The 25,037-nt window shown below is 40.2% G+C and overlaps 1 protein-coding gene across 1 annotated transcript in view; it reads left to right on the top strand.

The window, feature by feature from the left end:
• The window catches only part of MTA1 (metastasis associated 1), an 86,039-nt gene that overhangs the window by 48,272 nt on the left and 12,730 nt on the right, over nucleotides 1-25,037 (top strand). The window contains exons 11-17 of the mRNA XM_082003174.1: nucleotides 3,725-3,783; nucleotides 10,714-10,829; nucleotides 11,670-11,821; nucleotides 14,118-14,307; nucleotides 14,700-14,789; nucleotides 16,674-16,826; nucleotides 17,893-17,928. Coding sequence (XP_081859300.1) covers nucleotides 3,725-3,783; nucleotides 10,714-10,829; nucleotides 11,670-11,821; nucleotides 14,118-14,307; nucleotides 14,700-14,789; nucleotides 16,674-16,826; nucleotides 17,893-17,928 — 796 coding nt within the window. The remainder of the gene's footprint in view (nucleotides 1-3,724; nucleotides 3,784-10,713; nucleotides 10,830-11,669; nucleotides 11,822-14,117; nucleotides 14,308-14,699; nucleotides 14,790-16,673; nucleotides 16,827-17,892; nucleotides 17,929-25,037) is intronic.

Consider the following 25,037-nt stretch of genomic DNA (forward strand, 5'->3'; position numbering starts at 1 on the left):
TGTGGACCTTGAAATATCCCCTGCATTCCTGGATTTCTTCTGTTACTTCCTCTTTATAAATGTTCACTATTTAGAAAATGACCATAAACGTTTGCTCTGTTAGATCACTCTTTCAGGCTCCATGGGTAGAATGAAAGATGTCAAATCTAGGGAGAGGATATATAAAGGACAGATGTTTGCACCAACTCTAATGTACAGTGTGTAGTATTTTAATCCCTTGGTCCCTGTGGGATAGACAAGTTGGTAATACCTCCCTTTTATAGCTGGGGAGAATATGGTGAGGTAAATAAGAGGATATACATAAGATGTGCATATATAAATAACTCAAAGACAAAAGAGTTTATTTAGGCCAAACTACCAGAAAAAGTTACAAATGTTCAGGGTTTTTTTTGTGGATGAGGACTTTCATAACTACATCAGACAACGTTAAGGATTTATAGTGTAAATACACTTCAGGTACAAATCAGTTAATAACTGGCAAAGGACCTAGCAAAACACTTCTCTCTGTGAAGGAATTACTCTGAAATTGTGCATGACTACATTTCAGGCACCTTTCTTTTGCACCTTTTGGTATCGAGCACTGTCAGAAAAAAGGAAACTCATCATATCTGGTCTATTGGTTGTCCACAGCCGCAAGTACTTAGTGCAAAACCAACCTCTTCTTATCCAGTACATTGTGGTACCTTCTGAAAAGCTTCAGTTTTCCTGGTATGCCAGTTTGTAATAAAGACGTGTGCTGCATGTCGTGCTCTGTGCTGATCCCCAGGCAGCTGGCTGTAGGAGAGGGGCGTGTTGCTAGATCCAGGTGACTTAGGGCAGTTGTCAGCTCAGAGCTCGTGCCATGGTCATCAGTCACAAAGCAAATCTGTGGTACGAGGTTAACATTCATCACCAGTTTACTAAAATGTTGCTTAATACCCTAAATTAACCATGTCTCCAAGGCAAATGACTTTACATTGTGGGTAGTAGAATATTTCAGCTGCTGGTAATGCGTTATGCTTGCATGAAGCTTTTTCCTTCCATTCATAGATTTCCAAAACTGTCATAACATAATGACTCTAGATAGGCCCCTTGGGAGCTTTTGTCAAGAAAACTGCAGCTTTTTCCCCCCACTAGGAATCTAGTGGAAATTAAACAAAAAACAAAAACAGCAAGACGAACTAGTTCTCCATCAGTGGAAGTTCCCTGAATTTCCTGCTTAGGTCTCAAGGAAATATGATTCTTGTACAAAGTTCATCAAGCAGTATTTTAAGCTGTTTATTAGTATCTGATGTTGGACTTCCTTATAATTCCTGGGGAGAGTACGAGCTCTGTGAATGTTCATCCGCTGACATAGCTGCCTATGGTAGTCTGTGCCTGGGGAAAGAAGACCTATTTTTCAGTCCCAGCTGTGGATGGAACAGCCTTCAGTTCGTGAGCAGAAATGCACCTGAGAGCATGCATTTTGTTGAAGGATATTTTTTGGGGGGGGGGGTGGGTAGTGTCTCTCTGGAAGGTAGAGGAGGGTGTCTGATGCTGTTGGAGAACTGTTGTCACAGCACTTTTTGAGGCCAATCGTTGGATGCTTTGGTTTCTTACATAAAATGACTTGGCAGGGTGGTTTTAGAATAATTCAGCTTTGAATTTGTGGTTTGTATTCAGAGGAAAGAACCTCTCTAGTTCCATTACCGACTGCCTGTACAATGTATATTATTGATTCCTCCAAGTCTGTGGGATTGATAAGGATTGTCTCCATGATGTCTTCATTTAGGTTTTCTTGAGGACAGTTTTCAGGTCGCTGTCCTTGTACTAGGCGAGATTTAATGGAAGCAATCTGGGAAACTTGCCTACACCAGCAGAAAGAAGTCAGCTTTTGGATGCAGCTCTCTGAAGATGTACCTGTAGTCTCTGGATGTCTTTCAGAAGCTCTGTTTTCTCAACCCTTGTTCTCTTGTCTGACTTCATTCTTTGATTTCTAAGATAGGTTGACTTTTATTTGCAGGAAAAGGTAAGAGGGGAATTCTTTAGGAGTCTAGAGAGCATTGGCAAGGAACTATCAGGCTGTGAAATGGAAAACTGTTGCTGAAAACTGTCTCTCTGATCAAAGCAAGCTTTATGCTTAGAGGAAACTTACTTAATTGTTTCTATCATGTGGACATGTATGTGTGTCCATCATGTCCCTGTAGAAAAGATTCTTATGCTTGTCCAGTTCCTCAGTGACACACTCCTTAATTTTATTACATTTCCTAGTGCTTCCTGTGTCTATGAAGATACTGACTTTAGATTTACAATTATTTTCCTGGGCTATGCCTTGAGGCTGCTGCACAGAAAATGTTAAGCTAGTATGTTTGTCTACAATATCACCATGCTGCTGGTTTGTCTGGAAAAAAAAGAAATCGTTGTGGCTTTCTGCAGACCACTGTTACCAACATGGATGTTGGCATGGGCCCAGCTTTGAGCAGGAAGTTGGACTAGGGGCCTCCAGAGGTTGGTTATGTAATAAAGAGAAAACCTGAACTTCAGAATGTCTCTTACTTTTTAAATGGTGTGAAGGTTTGCGTTATAAAAGGAATTCTTGGCTAGTTAGTAAAGCTCGTGCTAGTTGCCTACCTCTGCCATGTTCTTGTGGGCTATCAGCAAGTTCACAGCTGTAGCTGAAGAAAAAAAGCAGTGCTGTTCTGGGGGAATTTACTCCATTCATCCCATTGAAAGAATTCGGTAGTCCACTTAATCCAGAAATGTGGACAGAAGTTAATGGATGGTTTTACTGGAGTAGGGCCACGTAAAGAGACAAAATGTTGTCTACTTCTGAACATGCATCCCCATGCTCTGACAATCTGCTGCTTGTATGTGTTTTCATTTAAACATATCTCTGTTATGTTCCTTAATATCTCCTGGCAGTGGTGTTTTTCATTAGGGACTGGTTGTTTGCTATAGCTAGGTTCTCCCCTTTTTACCCCCCTTGATGATCTTTGCTACCTTTCCCCTGAGATTGGCATATGTGCCTGGAGTTTATTTCCTTTTTTTCTCAAAGCGGGGTAAATGCGTAGTGCTTATGTACCTAGAGCTGGTCACCTTTAGAAAGTGCAAATGTACATATTGCCCATGGCTGATGTTTAGTCAGAATTGATGACATACCATAATTAAAAAATGTCTTGGGTAATTCTGCATCGGTTTTGACTTGAGCTCTTGGCAGCCTTAACTTTTAAAGATCTTCTGTGTCACGCAGTCTTCAAAAGTGAGGACTATAACAAAAAAGTCTTCGTTCAAACTCTTTGAATTGGTTGAGCTGTTGAGGAAATACGATGGAGAGGGTGCATTACTGTACCTGTTATTGTCCAGTTGGGGAATATTATCGTGGAGAGCAAACACAGACTGGTATGTCAGACCTTACTCTGCAGCAGGGGAAGGCCGGGGCAGGGGGGAAGAAGAGATTGTGGGAGGAACAATGCATGAGTTGGTATTGAAGTGAATGGGAATGAAAAGTTTGTCCTTACAAGCAGCTGATTGTCATCTCTGACTTTTTTGAAAAGCTGTGTACATAGTCATTTGATGCCCGCAATTGTTTTCAGTGGATATTTTCCTGTTGGAAAAGGATTTTGTGGTAGCTGCTCAGTGAAAGGAAAACTTCATTGTTTGTTAATAAGCACTAAAGTTTTTACAGGTATATTACTTGACTCCCAGGTGAAATAGTCCTTATTTTCTTTTTATTCTAACTTTTTTCTTTTTTCTTTTCTTTTTAAAGAAACGTTTGAAAGCAGCAGAAGCAGAAAGCAAGCTAAAACAAGTGTATATACCCAACTAGTAAGTATCTTTTTGTATTATTTTGTTTTCGTAGAGGGTCTGGTGTAGCAGTTTCCATGGCCTGGTAGTGTTATGTATTTGCTTTAATTACATAATGAGAGACATAATTGAACAAACATGTCAGAGAACTATTAAATTAGGTTGCCAATATAACGAACCTTCTGTTGATGCTTGAATAGGCTGGAATTCCTTTGTAATTTAGCTGAGTTAATGCTAACCACCCTGATGCTAATAGGGGACCTGTGGAAGAAAACACGATAGCTTTAGTAGTTCAAAGCTGGCTAGAACAAAACAGCGCTCCTCCCAGTATGCTTACGCTGCCGCTTATGAGTGCGTAAAAGACAAAACTGTTCCCACACGCTGACCTTCCACTTCTGGAACACAGGGTATTTCCTCCATGGGCAGCCAAGGGCTTTTCCTTTGGGGCTTTCCTGGGTAGGATGCTGTGCTGTCATGTTGCTCATTTCCTTCATCCTATATAATGTTCCCATCCTGAAGTGACCATTACTTATCTTCTGATTTTTACTTTTGTGTGGACCAGGAGTTGGGGACTTGCTAGCAGGTCAGCATGGTCATGAACAAAAGGGTAGCTAATTAACTGCTCAATAATATATCTGTTTTTCTTTTTTTTTTTTGATCACCAGTGCATGGTTATTTCCTGTCATTTATATATAAAATTTTATATAGAAATATATTAAAATAATATAGATTGGTATAGGACTATATATGAATTCTTAGTAAAAAGCGTTCCTTCTATTACATTTCCTCTGCATAACCCAGTCAACAATTGTTATGCTATCTCCTTTCAAATATTTATGAACTTCTATGAGTTTTACATATTTAGTTTGCAAGACAGTCCTTTATTTCTTGTGAAAATAGAGGATCCCTGGTTTTTTCTGCTTTGAAATATGTCGCTATCTCTCAGGTGAACTTATTAAAAATTAGGTGTAATGTTCAGAGTGAAGCCAGATTTCTTATCATGCAATTTTTCAATGGTATTGCTTTTTGTGGATGGTGTTACTCTGCAGGGGGACACTGTACATCAAATTAAACATGAATTCACAATGTGATAAGCTTGTAAAGCAAAAGCCAATGTAATTTAGACTTCAGATGCAGAAGTATATTGCAGATGAGAGCCTGGTAGTCTTGCTGTTGCTCTTGGATTACAATGTATGTAGGTAGGGCTTTGTATTTGAAAGGTTATAGTGCTCATTTGATAATGGCTGTCTGGAGTCGTATCTTACCCCTCAACGCTGTATCTCAGCAAGATAATTCTTGTTGCTATCTAGAGAATATAATCAAATCAGCAGCTTACCTCTCTAATTCAGGAAGACTTCTGTCTCTACCTATGTGGTTGCTATTTTTGTCTCTGGCTTTGATTTCCAGTCATGATTGAATTTGTAAGTGTTCTACCTTAATGTACATATTGTTTAATTGGTAAAATGGGTGTTAAATTTTCCTCTTCCTTCAATATCTTTTCATGTTTATCAGGAAAAGTAGCAGGTGCATACATGACGTATTTAATCCAACATGAATGCTGCTGCTGCTTTTTTGCTCTTAATATCTCCAAATGCAGCAACAATTAAGTATTTCTAAGATTTTTTTTTATTATTTCTACTCGTTTCAGTACAAGGTCTGGCACATAGGGAGCGTATTGCATCTACGTTATCTTGTGACCTGGAAGAAGATTACATTCTTGTCTTATAAAAGCAATACATGGTGTAGGGATCTAAATATCAATGTTATTGATTTGTCCTTATTATGTTACTGAGCCCATTCCTGTTTCGAGGCTTGAACCATAATGATCTGCTTGTCACCTCGAAAATAAATTACATGATGTAGGCTGTCACAAGACCTATGCAGAAGCATATCAGCTGATTGAGTGAAACCTATTCTAACAATAACTGGTGTAAAATTGTTTGCAAAGAGAGACCCAGGAGGAAAGCAGACTCAAACAATTTTATTTTTCTTTGTCTCTGGCTGTCTTCCACTGATAGGACTCTTGTTTGTTCCAGTGATGTTAATAGGAAAATCTAGGGAGAGGGGAGGAAAATAATAAGAAAAAGAATAGAAGCAGTCTTCAAAGGTTAGTTATCATGTCACATACATACTACAGAGTAAAAAATAACAGCTCTACGTGAAGCTTTATAGTTGATATTTTTTCAACCTGAGAGTGTGCCCCAAATTTATAACGTGGGGAACTGAAGCATGGAGAGACTAGGTACCCTGCACAGGGTGATGCAAGTAACTGATGTGAGGTTATCAAGTCCTAAACCAACATCCTAGGTATTGGGGAAACATTTTTGTGCTGCTTCGAAGAACAACGCTGGTTTTGGGACAAGCACGTGTAGTTGATGTGACTGAACCCAATGTTTGCATGCATGGGTTTGTAATACATCCCTTAGGTTGAAAAGCACTAATGCGCTTTCCTGGTGAAAGGAAGAAGTGTGAAATCAGTTGAATTCTGCATTCAGGGAATACTGAAAAAAATATTTTCGTTTTCTGTAGCAATTTCTCTTATCGGTGGGAGTGGTATTAAATACAGCAGTAGCAGAATCCTGAGTGCACAAAGAGATTCCATGTTCTTACACGGTTCATCCTGCCATCCGCCAGTGTGAGCACAGGGTTCAGAAACCCTTGTTGCAGATGTAGTCTCAGTCTCTTTCTCCTTCTGTTGTGTACCCAAACATACTCTTCAGGCTTTCATGGAAGTCATATTCTGGCTTTACTAATCTTACGGGCATCATTACGTACTAGTTGCTTGCTTCTTTTTGATGACACTCTGGTTGTGTAGCTCATGCTTTTTGGGATCAGGACATATGCAAATCATGACGGCTGAGACATACAATTTTGTGTGATTTTTCTCTCTTTTGCTTTGATCTAAGTGATATCAAAAAGAGTAAGAACAGAAAAGGAAGAACGAAGTGCTCCATACAATCCCCAGTCTCCAAAATGTATTGATGTAAAATGTAAATTTTAAATTTACATCTGTAAATGTAAATTAATACATTCTACTTACAATATTTTATCTGACAATCTCAAAGCACTCTGACAAGCTGCAAACGTTGCCTTGCAAACACTTGTAAAGTAGGGAAATATTATTCTCCCTACCCTACCTCTTTTTTTTTTTTTTTTAAGCTAATAGGGAAACCAGAGGAATAGGTCAAAGCATTGGTTGACTACCAGGGGTGACTCCTTAACAAGCTGAAGATCATTCCTGTATCTGTTTCTTGATTGTCCTCTGCCTGAGGAGCAAGACTTTTTTTCCTTCCCTGTTGAGTTGTGCAGAGGTCCATTGCAGCATGGAAAACTTAAAGGTGTAGTGCTGTTTGGTTTTTTGTGGGTGTGGTAGTTAAAATGGGTGATCTCCAACATTTCCTTGGAGTAAGTCTCTCCTTTTCAGAAAGCATTGTTTAGCAGTCATTAGACCTGTTCTTAGAAGTGGGTGTTTACAGTAGCCTGAGAGTTGCTCACCTCTGTTGTCTGGATAAGAAATCCAGACACCTGAATTAGATGCCTAGAGTCAGATGACATAAATGTTCCTTTAAAAAGGATTAAAAATTGTTCTTATATCTAGCACCACTATGGTTTCTTAAACAACAGGAAACATTTACTGTTAAGTTTATAGTTATTTTTAACAACTAAAATTATATCACAGTGCTGTGAGTCAAATGCTAGTCAGTCGTGTAGTAAAGGGACTTCAGTGTTCTATGTGGCTCAGGGTTATCTTCAAGTTGGGTTTTTTTTGGGCAGGGGCTTCAGTCCACGATGGCTGGCTTCCAGTGCCGCCTTTCTGTATGTGCTTTATCACCTCAATCCCTTTAGTTGAGACTGATGTGCAGAATACAGCCCAGAAATCTGTACTTCATGATCCCTGTTCTAGTCTGACTGCTCCAACACAATTGAAACCCATTTAAGACTTCCATTCTTGATGTAAGAACTGGAAATGATAGTTTACCACAACATCAGTATTCTCCCTACCTTATTTGCATCTTTCACTTCCACTTCATTAATTGCCTAATGATTCATCCAGTTATTCATCTAATTCTCTTGTTCATAGCTGTAGCAGGCTTTGGTGATATGAAACAAGTTTAATTAACATATCATCAACAATTAAGAGCTTTTTGCTTCTCATGTGATGAAGACATTAGCTGCCTAAATTTTATTGTTACTGTTCCTGTGAAACTTGACCTTCGCTTTGGAGCAGCACACTTTCTGGTGCTTGTTGCAGCTACATTAATTGTACTGTTCCAAAATCCTAAAGTGAAGTTATTGCCACGACTACAGTGTGACAATTTTGTGATCAGCGTGATTTGCTGATCAGCTCTCACCCTGTGCATCCCTTTCACTTCTGTTTGAAATACAAGTTCGATAAGGGTTGTAGAGAGGACAACAGTCAGAGCCTTGGTACTTTGGATGCGTGTCCCAACGTGTGCAGTCTTGTTCTCGACTAACTGTTTACAACCAGACGCGTCGGGGCTTCCCGGCATGCTGCTCAAAAGAACCAAAACCTTTTTGTGTGCTTTACTCGTGGATTTTAGACTCCTCTACCGCGTTTTTCAGAGGATAAACCAATGTGTAGAAGGGAAGCAACATGCCTCATGTTGAGTTGTAAGAATTGGAGTGGAGGCTTAGTTTTCTTTACCTCAGTCTTTTGCTCTGTCTGTTGAGCCGCACTGCTTGTAACAGCGTGCATCTGTGTGGACTGTTTGTTTTACAGCATCTTGGTAATGTTTGCACATGGAGTTTGCTAGTGAATCATTGGCAAAAGTTCTTTTGCAGCACGTTACTATAGTGACATCCCAGAGTAAAATGCTGGGTAGCATGAATGTACCTTCTTTCAACTTTCCCTTTGTTAAATGTGTCTGCAGATCTCCTGCCATCTGTGGTGTCAGAACTTCATGCCATTCTGATAAGCACCCCGAAACAGTTTAATCCTTGTAAGAGCCGGGCAATTAATAACCAAAAGGAAAGAAAACCTAATCAGGCTTGTTAATCTAATTGCCTTTTGTTTTTTCTCTTCTCTGCTGCTGCTTTTGCTTTTGGGCTGTATATGGGCTGCTCAGTGTACTGAAGGAACAAACTACTTTAGAGTTTCTGTGCCACCTAAACTTTCTCTTCTGCAGAAAGGCCCTGAACTTTACAGCAAGGAGCACCATTGGAATGCTGTCTGAAGTTTTTCTGAGACTGGGCAAATACTCTCTTACCTCCTTATGCGATGTGTGTGTGGTCCTTGTAGGTCATTCACAGCCAAATCTATTTTGTCTCGATAGAAATGGAGCTTTATTGAGCTCTCTATCTCAGTGCCTGATCGGACATTCTCAGATGAGGAGAGGAATGACCTTCTGGCTTCAGGGGCAGTGTAAGCTTTCCAGTGGCGTTTGGGTTTGTTCTGGAGCTGGGAGGGACAGTTGTCTTCAGAATTCAGTCACTTGGAACTCCTTTGCTTTCAGGGGTAATTGCTGAGAATGTGAAACCTAATACTGATGCCCCATTAGAATTTGGCCATATTCCGACAATGCTGTCTTTGCAGCACTAGCCAGGGTGAGAAGTAGTAAGTGTTCTGGGTCACTGAAATCACTTGTGACTCCTGTGTCAGTGTGCAACTGATATGTAAGAAAATGTGTGTTCAGAAAGCCTTTTTAAGATACTTCTGCTTGAATAAGTGGATTCCGAATAATGGGTTTATTAGTTGGAAATAAAAAGAATATGCCCCCTCCCTTCAGTCTTCAGGTAAGAGAATATGAGGGAAATGTAATCGGTACTACAATTTGGGCTTACATTCGGAGTTGGCACCAAAGGCTGCCTGCTTTTTGTTGATTTTATAAGATGAGCTCCTGGAAGTCCATGTGTGTTTTATAAGCTCCTTGTGTATTTTTGTCTGAAACTTCTTCTGTGACTTCTCCCATCTTCCTCCATTCCCCAGAAGTCCTGTCCCTGCAGTCTTGATTCTCTGTCCTCCTTGTTCCGTCCCATGCCAAGGATTTTTAATGCTTCATTTTCCCCCCTCAGACACCTCTTCCTCTGCAGAGATTTTGTACTATTCCATGCTGCTCTCTATGCCAGGAGTTTGTTTGCCCTTTCATTCTCAGCTCCTGCCAGTAGCTTTTTTCTTTTTTTTTTTTTTTTTTTTTTTCCCCCCTGAGTCAACATTTTTAAGAGAGTATAAGTATGAGCTGAGGTCATTCAGATGTTATAGTAGAATGTATTAGTGGCTGCCATCAGTGCATTTCTTGCTCTACAGATGTTAGGCTTTCAGACTTCTTCCATTTAGTAGGACCCTAAATGCTTTCTGTTAGAAGCACAGACCATAGTTTAAGATGTGTCAGAAGGTTCATATTCATGAAAATCTCTGTGTATATGCTGTGTCCAAAGATGGTGTTCAGTGTGTTGGATGTGCTTGTGTGAGTAGTGGCTGCATGATGCAAACCAGTAAGACAATGTGGAAATGTTTGTGACTGCACTTTAGGATTATATTTACCTGAATAAGGCAGGGGTTGCCCTTTCTCTGTCTACCTCTCCTGCTCTGTCCCCCAGTCTTCTTTTTGGAGATATAAGTAAAATGTCCCTGATGCTGAGGACAGAGAGATCTGTAGGTGAGATCTTTTTGTCACGTAGATTAAAGTGTCTGGGATAGTGATTAAGATACCTACCTGACCTCACTGGTTTATTGTTTTTAAATAGTTTTGGACTCTTGAAAATGGCATCTAACTATTATTGTGGTTATTTTTATCATTGGTGTTACTTAAATACTATCGGAGATGGTGTGTTCATGGAAGTCAGGTTGCTGGTAAGTACAGCTTGTTCCTGGAAGCCACGCAGTGAACGAAATTTAAATCTTCAAACGTTTTGGGCCATACTTTTGAAAGCCAAGTAGGAAATTGCATGCCTTAATTAATATTTGTCCTCCTTTTTGCTTTGTGTTTTAAGTAACAAGCCAAACCCCAACCAGATCAATGTAAATAATGTCAAACCAGGAGTGGTAAATGGTACTGGAGTACAGGCACAGAACACGGGAGCAGGACGGGCCTGTGAGAGCTGTTATAGTAAGTGACCCGCCAGTACAGCAGTTGTGCGTAGAGAGCGTGAATGCTGTGTTACAAACGGTAAAATAAAAGCGGTGTGGTGCAGCGGGGTGGGAGAGAAGGCTTTGGAAGGGCAGCGGGGACAGAATTTGACATAGCAGCATTTAAGCAAAGTTGGGAGGGGGTGTTACTGTTGTTACATTTGTAAATAAAATTGTGAAGTACTAAAGGGCGAGTTGGTAAATGTCCTACATAATTGCAGGTAGCTGTTGAGCAACAACTTAAACCAGTAAGGTGTGAACTTGACAATTTTTTCATAATTCTTTAGTAGATTTCAAAATATGTGATATCGTCGTATTTGGTCTGCCGCCTGATACGAATATACTGAGTTCTAATGATTGTGCTCCTTCATGGGGAGCCTTTAGAGATGCTGGAATGTAGGGACTATATGAGAAGTCAAGTCACAGATTTCTTATGTTCTTTAGGCATAAAATTAATGTAGGGGGAGTTCCTGAAGCCTCTCTCTCCCATGCTCTGCAGAAATTGTTGTCTACCAGTCTTGCAAAATGAGAGCTTTCAGTTTCATCGGCAGGAGATTTTCCCATCCTACTAGTTGTTTGGGTTTTTTTTTTTTCTGTTCATGTTTTTAAAAGGGGTTTATATGTGTAATTAATTCTGCTGAAATCACAAGTACATTTAACAGTGGTGATGACAGTGAAGTGATCATCAGGTTTTTAAGGTCTATTTGAGCTTTGCGCTGTCTTTTTGTGGGTTTTCTTTTGTGATGGTTCTAAAGAGAATAAGCTCTGAAAACTGATCCTGTTTAAGGATATATATAATTTCCACCTTTGTTATCTCTAGCCACACAGTCTTACCAGTGGTATTCTTGGGGTCCCCCTAACATGCAGTGTCGCCTCTGTGCATCCTGTTGGACGTACTGGAAGAAATACGGTGGCTTGAAAATGCCAACACGGTTAGATGGGGAGAGACCAGGACCAAACCGCAATAATTTGGTAGGTATCTGCAAAGCAGTCTGCTCGGTGCTCTTGCCTTGAAAGCTAGGTGCCATGATATCTAACTAATTGTTCACTGTTCTTAAATATTTAACAACAAAAAGAATGCCTTCAGCCTCCATTGTTGTCCTTGGGTTTGGTATTTCATGTCTTGCAAAAGCTGGCATGTTAACTTCAGCTATAAGTAATCTGTTGCCAAGTACTGCCCTGCGGGAGGGGGGAATTAAAATCATTTGTTTAGCAAACTAGCCATCAAATGCATGGGAGAACTTAATGAAGATAGGAAAAACTGAAATGCCAGCCAGTGTTTCTGGTATTAGATTTCCATGATTTTTGCTGTAGGGGGAAGAAGTCTTCCTTTTTTTTTTTTTCCCCCCTAAAGAAATTCATTATTTCCTGAAACCTGTTCCCTTTCCCAAGGCACATTCAACATTAGGTACCCAAAATAGAAATAGGTAGTGGCTTTTTAGAGATTCCTTATCTTGTTTTTCTACTTCATCCCATTTTTTTAATTAATCCTCCTTCCTTTTGGATAGGTTTGAGTAAGCATTGTATGAGTGTCTTCTGTTTAATTTTTCCCCCTTTTAGTTAAAAATATAAATTCTCAAAATTTTTCTGATTTTGGTGGAAGTTCTGTCTGGAAGCATCATACATTGAGCTGATTGGAAAAAGTAGCTGCATCACATGGACAGAAGGATAGTGCACACTGAACTCTGATCTTAGATTAATTTCTGTCCTCTCTCCTAGTCTTTGCTATCATTCCCTTCCTGTTCTATTTTTTTCATTTAACCTCTGTCCTTTCCAAGCTTCTGTTTGCCCTCTGAAGCTACCTAACTGCTGAGATAACTGCCAGGTTTTATCAAACTTACACTTCTTGTTTGTTAATTAAAAAGTATGTAAATAGTCAGATAAGGGAAAGCCTTGTTCTCCCCAAACTGAAATTTCCTCCTGTTTTCCAACCATGGGCAGGTTTGAGATAACAAGATACTACTTTCATTATTTTGTTGGTTGACTTAGTTGCTTTTCATGAAGAAGATACTGCTTTTGCTCTCTGTAGTAGATAAATGTCTTTCAGTATTATTCTCTATGACATGCAGTGAATATTTGACAACTCTTTAAATGCATTCATTGAGTTCAGGTTAAGAATTAAAACAGAAATTCTGGCAACTTTGAGACAAAAACATTCCTGCATGCTGTAAGTTTGCTTTGGGAAGTGAGTTTGTGGTGTATATTTTAGCCACACAGCTTTCTGATTTTCCTTTCCCTCTTACAAATGCTTTTTTATAAGGAGCTTGCATTGTATATTCAGATGTCGTGGTTTAACCCCAGCTGGGAACTAAGCCCCACCCAGATGCTTGCTCACTCCCCCCACCGGTGAGATGCGGGAGCGAATCAGAAGAGTAAAAAGTGAGAAAACTCATGGGTTGAGATAAAGACAGTTTAATAGGTAAAGCAAAAGGCACACACACAAGCAAAGCGAGACAAGGAGTTCACTCACCACTTCCCACCAGCTGGCAGGTGTTCAGCCATCTCTGGGAAAGCGGGCTCCATCACAAGTAACGGTGAATTGGGAAGACAAAACTCAGAACATCCCTCCCTTCCTCCTGCTTCCCCCAGCTTTATATGCTGAGCATGATGCCGTATGGTCTGGAATGTCCCTCTGGTCAGCTGGGGTCGACTGTCCTGGCTGTGTCCCATCCCAACTTCTGGTGCCCCCCCAGCCTTCTTGCTGGTGGGGTGGGGTGAGAAGCTGAAAAGACCTTGGCTCTAAGTAAGCACTGCTCAGCAATAGCTAAAACATCCCTGTGTTATCAACATTGTTTCCAGCACAAATCCAAACACAGCTTCTTACTAGCTGCTATGGAGAAAACTAATTCTCTCCCAGGCAAAACCAGCACATTGGAACAGCTCTAAGCACCCAAAGTTTGAGAGTTTTTCTGTTGGCTTTGTAAACATTGACTCATGTGATAGCATCAGATAACTTCTTTGGGTCTGGCTTTTGGATCCTCACTTTAAAACTTGGGACAGCACAGAAATAAACACTTCCCTGTGAAGAGAAAACGTTTACCTTCCTTTTATCCTTTGAGATATTTTGGAAGAAAATTCCAAATGTTGATAGTAAGATTTGGGAAATGGGGAATAGCTGGGCTGAAAATATTTTCATCTTTAATAATGTATCTGTTAAGTCTGTGAATCAGTAGTTGAAAGTGATTTTATATGATATTCTTTCTCTTCTTTAAAACCATACTTTCTAAACATTATTTTTTAGAAACTATTTCTTTTTCTTTCTTTTTAGAGTCCTCATGGTGTGCCTGTACGAAACAGTGGAAGTCCCAAGTTTGCTATGAAGACACGACAAGCTTTCTATCTCCATACAACAAAACTGACAAGAATTGCCAGACGCTTATGTCGAGATATCTTGCGCCCTTGGCATGCTGCAAGACATCCCTATCTGCCTATTAACAGTGCAGCAATCAAAGCAGAATGTGAGTGGTGATGGATGCAGCTGGGACCTACTTGCAAAGGAGCCCTCTGAGATTCATTTCCTATAAAATTTAAGTTGCAACTTCTTGAGATGCTCTCTTGCATGCAGCTTGCTGTGGTTTCACAAAATCTAGATGTACTTGCAGAGCGTTCTAACTGATTGTAGGCTAGACAAATAACTTTGAAAATTCATGAGTTGTTTGTTTTAAAATAATGATGTTTGCTATTACATTTAGCATTCTGCATTTGTGCCCTGTTGCCAAGATATGCTTGCAACCTGTAAAATTCCTTTTGATTTGAAAGCTCTTTCAGGACATTTGAGTTGTTCATTTAGTTTTGCGATAATATCTAAATGTCTTTACCTACCCTCTAATTATTTTTCTTTATTTTACAGGCACAGCACGTTTACCTGAGGCGTCAGAAAACCCATTGCTATTAAAACAAGTGGTTCGAAAGCCTTTAGAAGCAGTACTCCGGTATTTAGGTATTAAAAAACCCAAACACCACCAAATGCAAAAACTCCCAACCAAACAAAAACCCCTACTAGCTAATTCTGCTAACTATTTCTTTTTACATTTGGTTCTGGATTTAGATGCTGGTTCTGGATTAAAAAAAAAACACATGACAACCTTCCCACGAGCTTGTCCTTTTTCCTTTTCCTACTGAATTTGACAGACTAGTGGCTCAGTATTCCTCTCTGGGCTCACTCTGGAGCTGTATCAGAAACTTTCTCAAATGAAGGGAGGGATGTGTTTTCTGTGGCCCCCAATATATGTGGGGGACGAGTTACCATCTGCTAATGGAGTCATGAATATACTGTTTTGGGAACAATTGATCAGTCCTATTGCTCCAATTTTTGAGCTGTCTGGAGGTAGTTCCTGCAGTTGAGTCCTCCAATAAGCCTGTTGGGTTTAGGACAGAACCATGTCTCACAGCTTGTGAATCGGTTGCTGGCTGTTCTGTGCTGCAGCTAGACAAGGGGACTATATTTACATTCATTAATTCTTGGGGTTTGGGGGGTTTGTTTTTATGGTTTTCATGAGAACTTGGGCCTCATCAGCTGATCTGTCGGGGAGTACTGAGTGGCTCTGTCCAGGACCTTTATGTAAGTTTTAGGAGCTGGAAGAGGCCAGCTATGTGACATGCCAGCTCTGACCCCAAATGAATGCAAAATCATTTTCCCTAGTGTTGTCAATTGCTAGAGGCACCCTGAAGACATGTGTCAGGTTGTTACAGCAGTCTTAACGTTAAGTCTAACCCCAGAGAGCTAGCTTGGATAGTGGTACTTCGAAGACTTCCAGATTAACAAGGAAATTGATGGCCTTTTTACTCTTGATTTGAAACACTGGAGTTGACTTTATGTTTCTTTGAACATTTTTATTCATGAAATGTTGTAAGGCTCAGGGTTCATTAAATATTTACTGCTTCTCTGAGTGTTGTACTTCTACAGTATAGTAATGAGATACACAGATTGAGAAACCTTTGGACATGTGTGGTACAACCAAATAAGATATTTGGTAATGCTAATTACCAAATAAAGCCAATAAATGAAGAAGTTTTGCTGTTGGGTAAAATCCTGCTTTTAATAGTTGTACAGATTGTAGCAGTAGATTTTGAGATTTCATTAACGCTGTGTCAGGATGTCCATTTGACTGTTGAGCTGAGAGAAGGGAGTGAAAGAAACGGAGGGAGGCTGGTGGACCGGCAAGAACGTATTTTTGGAGGGGGTGTGCTCAGTGTGCTTTAAGTTATATGTTACTCAGCCGTTGGGGCTGTGAGAGAAAAACTTGGTTGAAGCTTCCATTTGCTGTTGCGTGTAACTTTCTCAAAATCTTTTCAGTTGAGCAGCGTGTGCTTGATCTCTGCCTTGGCCAAAAGTTTGAACTCAGATTCTGTGTGTGTTTTATGGTAGTGCTGTGAATCCTCGCTTGTTTGGTCAGTTTAGAAATTGTATTTTTTACAAACCTTGCAAAACTGTCAAAGTTGTAATTTTCACCAGAGTTTAGGGGTGTTGTATGACTGCCCAAAGATGGCTTTTAATATAGAGCACCCCCAAAATGATCCCAAATTGTAGAAGAATACCGTGTTGGAAATAATAACAAAAGCACTTTGTATCTAACTCTTATTACAGGATAATACTATGACATTGGCTTTAACATCTTCAGTAGAGGTGAATTCCTAAATATACTTAAAATGCCTTATATAAAAAGCAATCCAGTCAAAATTATTGCCTGAGATTAGTTTGTGTGTAAGGGGAGGTATACTCGGTTTCTTGGAAGTTTGCAGGTTCTATATAAATCTGTTTTCAGATTTATAATTCCAGTATCTTCACTAATAAAAAAAAACCCACCTTGGTGTTTTACAACAGAGTCTCATCCATGTCCTCCGAAACCAGATCCTGCAAAGAGCTTGTCCAGTTCTCTCAACAATCTGACTCCTGCTAAGTTTACGCCTGTCATTAATAATGGGTCCCCAACTATCCTGGGAAAAAGAAGTTACGAACAACACAATGGAATGGATGGTAAATATTTTTCTGCAAAATGTATATTGTCTACATAGACCTTTTCTTTTGTCCTTTCGGTGTAGAAGGAGATTATTTAAAACTGTAGTCCTTTATATAAATTCCGAGTTTCTTATTCTTGAGAGAGCTTAATATTTTCCTTTTGTAAAAGTCACTTGTCCCATTTCTCCTTCTGGGTGGGACACATGATGTGTGCTGCCTGGGTGGTGCATGCACATAAAGCTACTGTGCTAGTGGAACTCTGCCTAGCTTTACCAACCTTACAAATCGGATAGTGAAGGAGAAACTTCCTTTCAGTTTTTAAATTAATAGTACGAAGAAAACCTTAATAGCTTTTTCCAGTGATGTTTCCTTTGTCTTTCGAGGTTTACAGCTTTTTAACCTGTAGGTAGTACCTGTGCAGTTCCCAGGTGGCTTTGTAACATGTGGATCACCTGGCTTTCAGCAAAGCTACCAGAGGCTGCATGCCATTGAGAAAGGCAGGCTGCTGCTTAGCTGAGGGAGGCAGACATGCCAGATCTGGTATGGAATAAACTTGCTCCTGCCTTGCACAGAACCAGAGCATTTGCTTTTGTTGGCCCTGTCAGTGAGCACTCTGTGCAGTGGAGTTTGGGCTTCATCTCCTCAAGAATAAAAGGCATGGGGAAGGTGTTTGAAGTGGGAGATAGGCACAGGATGTTCCTGGCACAGACTCCAGGGCTCTGTTCTGAAGAGTTGCTCTTGCCTGAGAGTGTCAGGGAAGAGAAGGTGCAGTCTTTTTCTCAGATGAGTACAAAAAGGTCTGTTCAAATGTTCTTAGCTGGAGTGAGAACATGGAAGGTAGCTCTCCGTAACAAGGGAAAGGAACAGTTGGTTTAATGGTGACTCTGAGCAGGGAGGGAGGTACAGAGAATCTTTATCATTTTTTACCTTTAATTTTAACTTTGTATGTGGCTTATCTAAAATATAATTACAAACATTTGATATCTTATTGTTTGTCTTTTAACATTAAGAACTTTTTAAACTGCTGCTGTTCAGGTTGCTGATGTGATGTTTTTCTCTTTTCTGTTCACTTGTGCTCTATCAGGCAACATGAAGAAGCGCCTGTTGATGCCTAGCAGGGGTAAGACCTTGAAGCTGCGCTCAGCTTATGCTAGGAGAGTGATTTTTAGTTTCATCTGCTGGCTTGTCTGTGCTTTGTGGCTAATGAGTCTGTGTGCACCTTCTGTGTTGATGTCTAAGTGTTCCTTGGGTAACTATTTCCACCCATGGTTATGCTGTTCACCTTCCAGGCTTTTCACATGCAGATGACAAGTCACACAACTGTACTGAAGACATGAAGTGCTATGTTCAGAATTGATTACTAATTCCTCAAGTTGACAGAACAGTTTTCTAGCAGTTTTGTGAAACTGCTGAAAGCAGTGATGGTTTGAAACGAGGTGGTGTTTCACTGTTTGACTTTTAAGAAACCAGAGTTTCATGCGTCCTGAACTACTTCAAATTCACATTGACCAAAAGAAGTAGAAGACAGTATTCACATTGAGTCCCAAGTTCAAGCCTCTATTTTCCACTGTGAGTGGACAGTCTCGCTGGTGAGAGACTGTGTTCTCTACCTGATGTAGATAATGGTTTTCAGAATTTCCACAGGTTAAAAATTAATCTGTTCTGACTACTGAATAGACCTCAGAAGCTTTAGTTTGTGATAATGCAGGAAATTGTACATATGATGGCACTTAATCAAATTCAGTAGAACAGACGATTTTGAACGGTTAAGATATACAAATGTCATTGTGAGACAGGCAAACGCAAAAACTAAAGCTTACATGTTACCATGAAATGGTCCACACTGCATGTTAAGCTTTGTGTTTAATGGCTGAGACAGTGGATGGCTGTTACCAGTATTTACATGCATGCATATATAAGTGCATGCAGAGAATACTATAAGAATGAGGACAGTGATCATTCTACTGTCTTGCTCTCTTTGGGAATTTATATTGTATTGCTGAGTTCTTAATGCACTTTTTAACTTCTGTATTTTGGGAAGAATAACAAAACCGTCCTGCCTTGGTCAGTTTGGCTTCCTCGGAAGCTTTGTCCAATAATGAGGGATGTAGGTGAGGAGCAGCTCACTGAATTTCCACAGCTCCTAGCGACTACCTGCTTATGGGCATGACTGCTGCTCCCTGCTAAATGTCCTCATCAGCAAGGGGACTGCTGAGTCACTCAGCAGATGACACAGTTCTGAAGCTCTGAGATGATGTGGGCCAAAGGAGGGAGGTGGAAGAAGACCTGATCCTTCCCTCAGGCTCTCTCTGTGTAAAGCACTGGATTTGATAATCTGACCATTTACTTGCTGGAAATGGAGGATTCTTGTTTTAGCGTTTTAAAACATCTGTCTGCTGTTATACATGTTTGGTCAGATACATTTCAGTCATAACTGCTGCTGGAGCAGTTTGCAAAAAGATTTTGGTGAAGTACCTGTTCAGGCTGCTCAGAATACATGTTTCTCTGAAGCACACGTGTGTAGTTGTGCAGGGGCAGGCTCTCACCAAGAGCCTGATCCTTTATCTGCTCCGTTTGTTCTCAGCCAGCCACTGAAATACTTGTAGTATTTGTTCCTACAACCGTTAGGTAGTGGAGTACAGTTCAGTCCCAGAATCTGTTTACCTGCTGGGGTAGTGAGTGTTAACTGGATATTCTTGTGAGCAGTTCAGCTTAAAACTTGTTGGCTGAGATTTATTTGTGAATGGAAAATGTTTGTCATGCTGGAATTTCAACATCTGGAATATTTTTTGACCCAGCGTTGCTGGAAGCTTTGCTGAAACAGAGGGAAGGGAACCACCTGCAAGGAAACCAGATTTAAAGAACTTGGATTGAGGATCTGCTGGGCATCGGAAAACAGATGGTGGAAGTTTGGTGGAGCTATTTCTGGCCTGGAGCCAGTTTGTGTGCCGGTGCCGCTTAGCACTGGTTCCCAGTTGCCTTGCATGTGAGCTGGTAAGCTTTTCTGGCTCTGGGCATGGCTAATGCCGGTTTCCTTTGCTGCGCTGGAACTGGGAACATGGTGCTGAGACTTCTCCTTGGCTCTGGATGGAGTCATACAGGCTTTCTAGTCTGGGAGGCTGCTGGTGGGAAGGGAGAGGAGGAGGTCAGAGGAGAAGAAAAGCACAAGTTGGAACTGTTGTGAAGAAGGGGTGAATGGCAGCGAGAGTGAGGAAGCCTCGTGACCAGAATTTAGGAGCCAGTGAGTTAGTGTAAAAGGACTGAAATAAATCTATCTATCCAGAATGGCTGATTTTTGGATTATAAGTGACCTAAAATAGAAGAAAAAGAATAATGAGAGTAAAAATTAATTATTATAAGCGGTCAGATTCTTCATGTACATAGCTCCTATAAATACTACAGGAAATTGGGGGGGGGGGTGTTGCTTTTATGGTTTTCCCTCTTCCCTTAGTGACACGTGGTAGCATACTGTCTGCTTTGGGTCATTGTAAGAGTGTACTGCAAAGAAAAGCTGGTGTTAAGATGACTGCATGGAGAGGCTGAAAATATTCTTTGTGCACAAATTTAGGTGCAGGAGGACACTTTGTCCACTTATGTTGAAATAGTTTTCAAGGAGATGTTAACCTACTGCAGTGTTATATGAATTATCCAGGGTTTTTTCTGCTTCCTGCTGATGTGCTGTGTTGGTGGCACCTGGAAGATATGGTTTGGACAGGTCACTGTCAAAGTCTCTGACATGTGACAGTGAACAACTATAACAGGGTGGGCTTTAGCTGAAGTCTCTTTGCTGGTGATACAAGCCTTTTGGTTCTGGGCTATTAATTCCAAACTCATGGTTGAAGTATGTATACTGTAAATTATGGCTGGTTGCTGAGTTGATTGCATGTGATGAGTTAGTAGGGTTTTCCTCATGGACAGATCATAGAGCAATATAAAATCAACAGATGGCTTTGCAGGGAATGAGCCATGTAACAGCTTGTATTTTTGCCTAGTGTAAAGCATTAAGATCCATGTTTATATGTATATATTGGTGGCCAGGTTTCTAAGGCATTTAAATTCCCCTGGCACCTGCTGCCTTCGTTTAGAATTAGGCTGTTTAACACTGCTGAATATTGAACTGTTCATGTAGGGCTTTGGGTGTTCCCTCAGGCAGCACTGCTGGAAGATTTTCATCTGAGGCTCTACCACCCCTTGGTATTTAGGACGATGGGTGGTCAGTGGTCAGAGTTCATCCCTCAGAAAAATTAAGCAGTGAAGTGTCTTGATGAACGTTCCTGTGTAAATGGAAACGCCGTTCCCAAATGTGTCTGAATGATGACTGAGGGTGGAGGGGTTGGAGATGGAAAGCCACCTAGTCTAAGGGCAGATGCCAGTTGGTCAGGTTGAACTCTGTGTGGAGAGAGGTTGTAATGGGAAATAAGGAAAGGCTGGGAAAGGGGAAACCTTGGCAGTGAGAGATCAAGGAGGAAAAGGAAAGGAGACTGTTGTTAGTGGGCTGCAGCCAGAACTAGTTAAAACTAATTATGGTAATGTTGGAAATTGCTGAACTTAGAAGAGTACTTTCCTCTGGAATTTTGTTTGTTTTTTCTCTTGCTACTGTAACTCCAGCTAAGTACCTTTTAACTTTTCATTTTCTGACTCATCCCTGCTTAACCCTAGAGAGCTGAACTCGACATGCTTTGCATGTGATTTGTCTGGCCAGGCATCTAGCATTTTGACTGGTGCTTGAATTCCAAGAACAGGAAGATAGTCTTAGTTTCATCTCTTCTCACTCTCTCCACTCTTTTTTATAAGAAGGGTGTAGTTCTTCCAGCTGCTTCGTTTTCATCTTCTTTAAGTCGCATTGGAAGCATCATTAAGCATACAGTGCCCTTCCCAGCTCTCCTTCAATACTAGATTAGCATGGACAAATTGCTGCAGAATCCTATTTTTGGAGTATGAAAAGTACATGGAGTCTCATAAGCTGTCGGGTACAGTGAGATGTTAAAAAAATACTAGTTTATTGCTTTTTCATTAGTGTTCTGGAGCTTAACTGACAATATTTGCCATGAAACTTCTGAGAGAGAGAGAGGATGTTTTATGTTCTGGACCCTGTTTACTTTTTTCATCACAGCTATCCAGCATGGGGTCTATGGGATACTTGTCTGTGCAAATTCCTACTGAGGGAGGGAGCATTGTTAGATTTTTATTTTTTTCCCCTCTCTTTTATACCATGTTAGCTTTCATCTAATCAAATTTGTTTTTCAGGGTCATCACATGCACTCTAAAATTGGCAGAAAGAGAGAACATGAATGAGTAGCTGAAATAAAGGGAAGGCTTTTCCCAGCAACAAACTTGCATTGATAAAATGGTAGCGGATCGAATGCTGAAAATTGGAGAGGGTTTATAGAAGAGCCATGAAAACGGTGAAGGGACTGGAAAACACACTGTATAATGGAAAATGCTTTTATCAAAGTGGAAGTTGTAGATGTTTGTCTCAGCTGACAGGAGCAGCAGAAGTGTAATAATAGAGGGCTTTTTAGTCTAGCCAGGAAAGGAATAATGAGCTGCAGTAGCCAGAAGGTACAGTAGAAAAACTTTGGCTGGAAAAAAGCTGCAGATTTTTGAATGAGGTTAATTAACTGTTGGAATACCTTGCTTCTGCTACTGGGGATTTCTAAACCAAAATGGAATGTCAATCTAATTTAACATGTTTTGGTTCATTGTTTCTCACTTCCTTTTGGGGAAACATGAATGAACTCCTAGAACTGGAAGCATTCATCAGCCTAGCATGGTATTAGTTTAATTATCAAGAGATGAGCATGAAAGTGTAAATACTGTTCTTGATCAAAACCAGCTACCGAGGTGGGAATAAGAGCATTCTCTAGCATCAACTATGTAGGTGACCAGATTTACCTCAGAGTTTTTTGTTCTGGCTGACTTGGACCTTGCAGAAAATTTGGAGTTTCCTGTACGTACAAGTTGCATTAAAATTCTGCTTTTATCAGCGGTGGCCCTGACTGCACTTCCAAAGTTGAGGATAACCAGCCAAACGAAATCTGCCCATCCAGGAATGACTGTAAACAGCAGGGAGTATTGGTCCTTTAATGAATAATATGATACATGGGGTACTGGGGAAAAATCCTGGCTTTAGCTCTTGATATCTGGACCAGTGTAATTCTGACTAGAGTCAAGAAAGAAAATGTTCAGTGCTGCTTAAAGGAATGACTGTTTCTTGCCAGCAGCAGCACAGCTGGAAAGAATGACAAGTTGCTTGAAATGCTTTCTGGAGACCCCAAATTTAGATTATGTGCCAAAAGTACAGATTATTTTTGAGAATCGTACTTAGGATTTTGTATTCAGATGTTAAGTGAAACTTTCTTCCACTTGCCTTCAGCTTAGCTGTGATTCAGTGATTAGTTTCTTTTAGTGTTACGCAGAAATATCTGGAAGTGAAATCAGGAGATGGGCATTATGCTCTGTGGATCAACTGGTGAAAACCATTTCGTATATGGGGCATGGCATGGATTAGGATGTGAATGTTGATTCAGTGAGTGGAGAGTGCATATCCCAAGGCAGTGGTAGGGAACAGGTGTAATTAATGAGAGGAAATGAATGCATAGCAATGCAAGGGCAGAATTGCAAATGCCCCTGACAGTACAAAACCTGAACTTGTAATTAAGTAGAATCTACATGTGATGCATATATATATGTGCACATACACATGTATATTATGTGTAATACTCCCAATTGTGAGTGGAACAGTGAATAATTCAGTGGTTTCTAGTTTACATAGCTTGGATCAGCAAATTCTAAAGTAGTCCGGTGCATAGTTTTGTTGCCTCTTCTTTTTAACCACTTCATGTGTTACAGCCAGACCAGAATATACCGTGATGCTCTTTTAGGAATGCAAGTGGATAGTGTTCGTTGACTCAACACCAAGATGGATAGCAGCTCTGCATTCCAACAGTTGTCCAAGGGTAGCTAGCTACTGATTCATTGTAGTTGGATGTCATGGCCCAGAAAGTACTAGTAGGGTCCTTGAAAGTACTTTTAGCAGAAGGTACAGCTTTGCACGAACAAACACATCATCTGTGAGGTACTGTGAAGCAAATTAATGTGAACTATTAGACCAAGCATTTTAGGAAGTACTGTCCAAATCCAATGAGGTTAATGTGCAGGGGCTAGTGGAAGGAGGTTGGTAACAAACCGCTACTTACTCATACAAAATTGAACTTTTATAACTTAAATAACTTTTCATTGTGGAATCTCGCATTTGGAGTTACTGTTTGTTTAATGTTGTCCTGGGTTTATCTGTCCAACAGAGAACTGTGATCACTTCTGTGTTTCACTGTAACCAAAACAGCCTGTGTTTCTGTATTTGTTGCATGGGGCTGGGCTACTGTGTTCTGAACTATGTGAATCTTTCCTTTTTTTAACCTTAAATCTCTTTTTTTCCCTTTCCTTTGCCAATCTTGGTAGGAACTTACTTAGGTAAGTAAATTGCAATTTTAACATTGTTTTTATGTACAACAGAATTTTCAGAAAATGTTAGTCTAGGTGGTGTTTGGTACAGTTTATGCTCTGTTCTGCTTGTTGCACTTGCATTCCTGAAAGTTATAGCCTTTGATTGTTCGAAGGTGGACGCTCAATCCACTCGCAGTGGTAACATACTCTTGGCAGTTTGAGAGAGGGGTACTAAAGCCTTCGTATACACTTGCAAAAGTTGTATGCGTGTATATGTCAACACACAGAGACTACTTCAAGTGAACCAGTAACTTTAAAGTGAAATACTTGTTCATCCAGCCTCATTCATGCATGAATTTTTATATTTTTTTTCTAGCTTGCTCACAAATGTGGTACTGTTGATGTTTTTGTTACTGCTGGGAAGGATGGAATCCCAGGAGGAGGATTACTTTTGGAAAAGGAAAATGCGTATGAAGAGTGTATGGATTTTTGAAAGTATAGTAAACTTACTGGATATGAAAGTGTGTGTTAAATCCTCTACATTCATTGTGACTGAACACGTGCTTATGAATGTTACTGCATATTGCATGTTCTTTATGATACCTCTCCTTGGTAAACAGAAGTTAAAAACAAAGTACCATCTGTGACTAATTGGTTGGTGTCCTGATTGGCTTTAAAAAAATAAGATCAATTATGTTAACATGAGATGAAGGACCCGTATTTTTGTGTGTGGTGGATATGCTGAAGATTGGAGTTCGTAAGCTCGAGGGAATATAAGTTTAA

This window comes from Phaethon aethereus, assembly GCF_964289735.1.
Source record: "Phaethon aethereus genome assembly, chromosome: 8".
Classification (NCBI taxonomy): Eukaryota; Metazoa; Chordata; class Aves; order Phaethontiformes; family Phaethontidae; genus Phaethon; species Phaethon aethereus.